The following is a 495-nucleotide window of genomic DNA, read 5'->3' as shown; positions in this document are numbered from 1 at the left end:
GCCAGGAGGTGGAGTGGGAATTCCGGACGGCGAGAGCGGTGTTAAGAGGGGACCCGCTGCCGCCAAGACCAGTCAATTCATTGTTCCCAGCGTCCAACTCAGCCCCGTCTTTCTCTGCGCCAGCTCCAGAGCCTCCTCCAGCCGCCACCTCCGTCTGTCCGTCTCCCGCCGCTGGAGAGCCCCCAGAGCTCCCCGAGCCTGCTGCCGGAGCGCAGCCTTCCCCCGAGCCAGAGCTCCCCGAGTCCGCTGCCGGAGTGCAGCCCCCCGAGGCTGAGCTCCCTGAGTCCGCTGCCGGAGTGCAGCCCCCCGAGCCTGAGCTCCCCGAGTCCGCTGCCGGAGTGCAGCCCCCCGAGCCTCCTGAGTCTGCTCCGTCCGAGCCTCCTGAGTCTGCTCCGTCCGAGCTTCCTGAGTCTGCTCCGTCCGAGCTTCCTGAGTCTGCTCCGTCCGAGCTTCCTGAGTCTGCTCCGTCCGAGCTTCCTGAGTCTGCTCCGTCCG

At 68.5% G+C, this 495-nt stretch overlaps 1 protein-coding gene across 1 annotated transcript in view; it reads left to right on the top strand.

The window, feature by feature from the left end:
* Positions 1 to 5: 5 nt before the first annotated feature.
* LOC106954665 (predicted GPI-anchored protein 58) overlaps positions 6 to 495 on the top strand; it is a gene marked incomplete at its 5' end in the record, with an annotated part of 7,045 nt that continues 6,555 nt past the window's right edge. The window contains one exon of the mRNA XM_015044343.1: positions 6 to 490. Coding sequence (XP_014899829.1) covers positions 6 to 490 — 485 coding nt within the window. The remainder of the gene's footprint in view (positions 491 to 495) is intronic.

Source organism: Poecilia latipinna, unplaced genomic scaffold (assembly GCF_001443285.1).
Source record: "Poecilia latipinna isolate Pla-1442-1.1 unplaced genomic scaffold, P_latipinna-1.0 Scaffold670, whole genome shotgun sequence".
Classification (NCBI taxonomy): Eukaryota; Metazoa; Chordata; class Actinopteri; order Cyprinodontiformes; family Poeciliidae; genus Poecilia; species Poecilia latipinna.
Note: the sequence above shows the minus strand (reverse complement) of the source record. Positions and strands in the feature narration are given on the sequence as shown.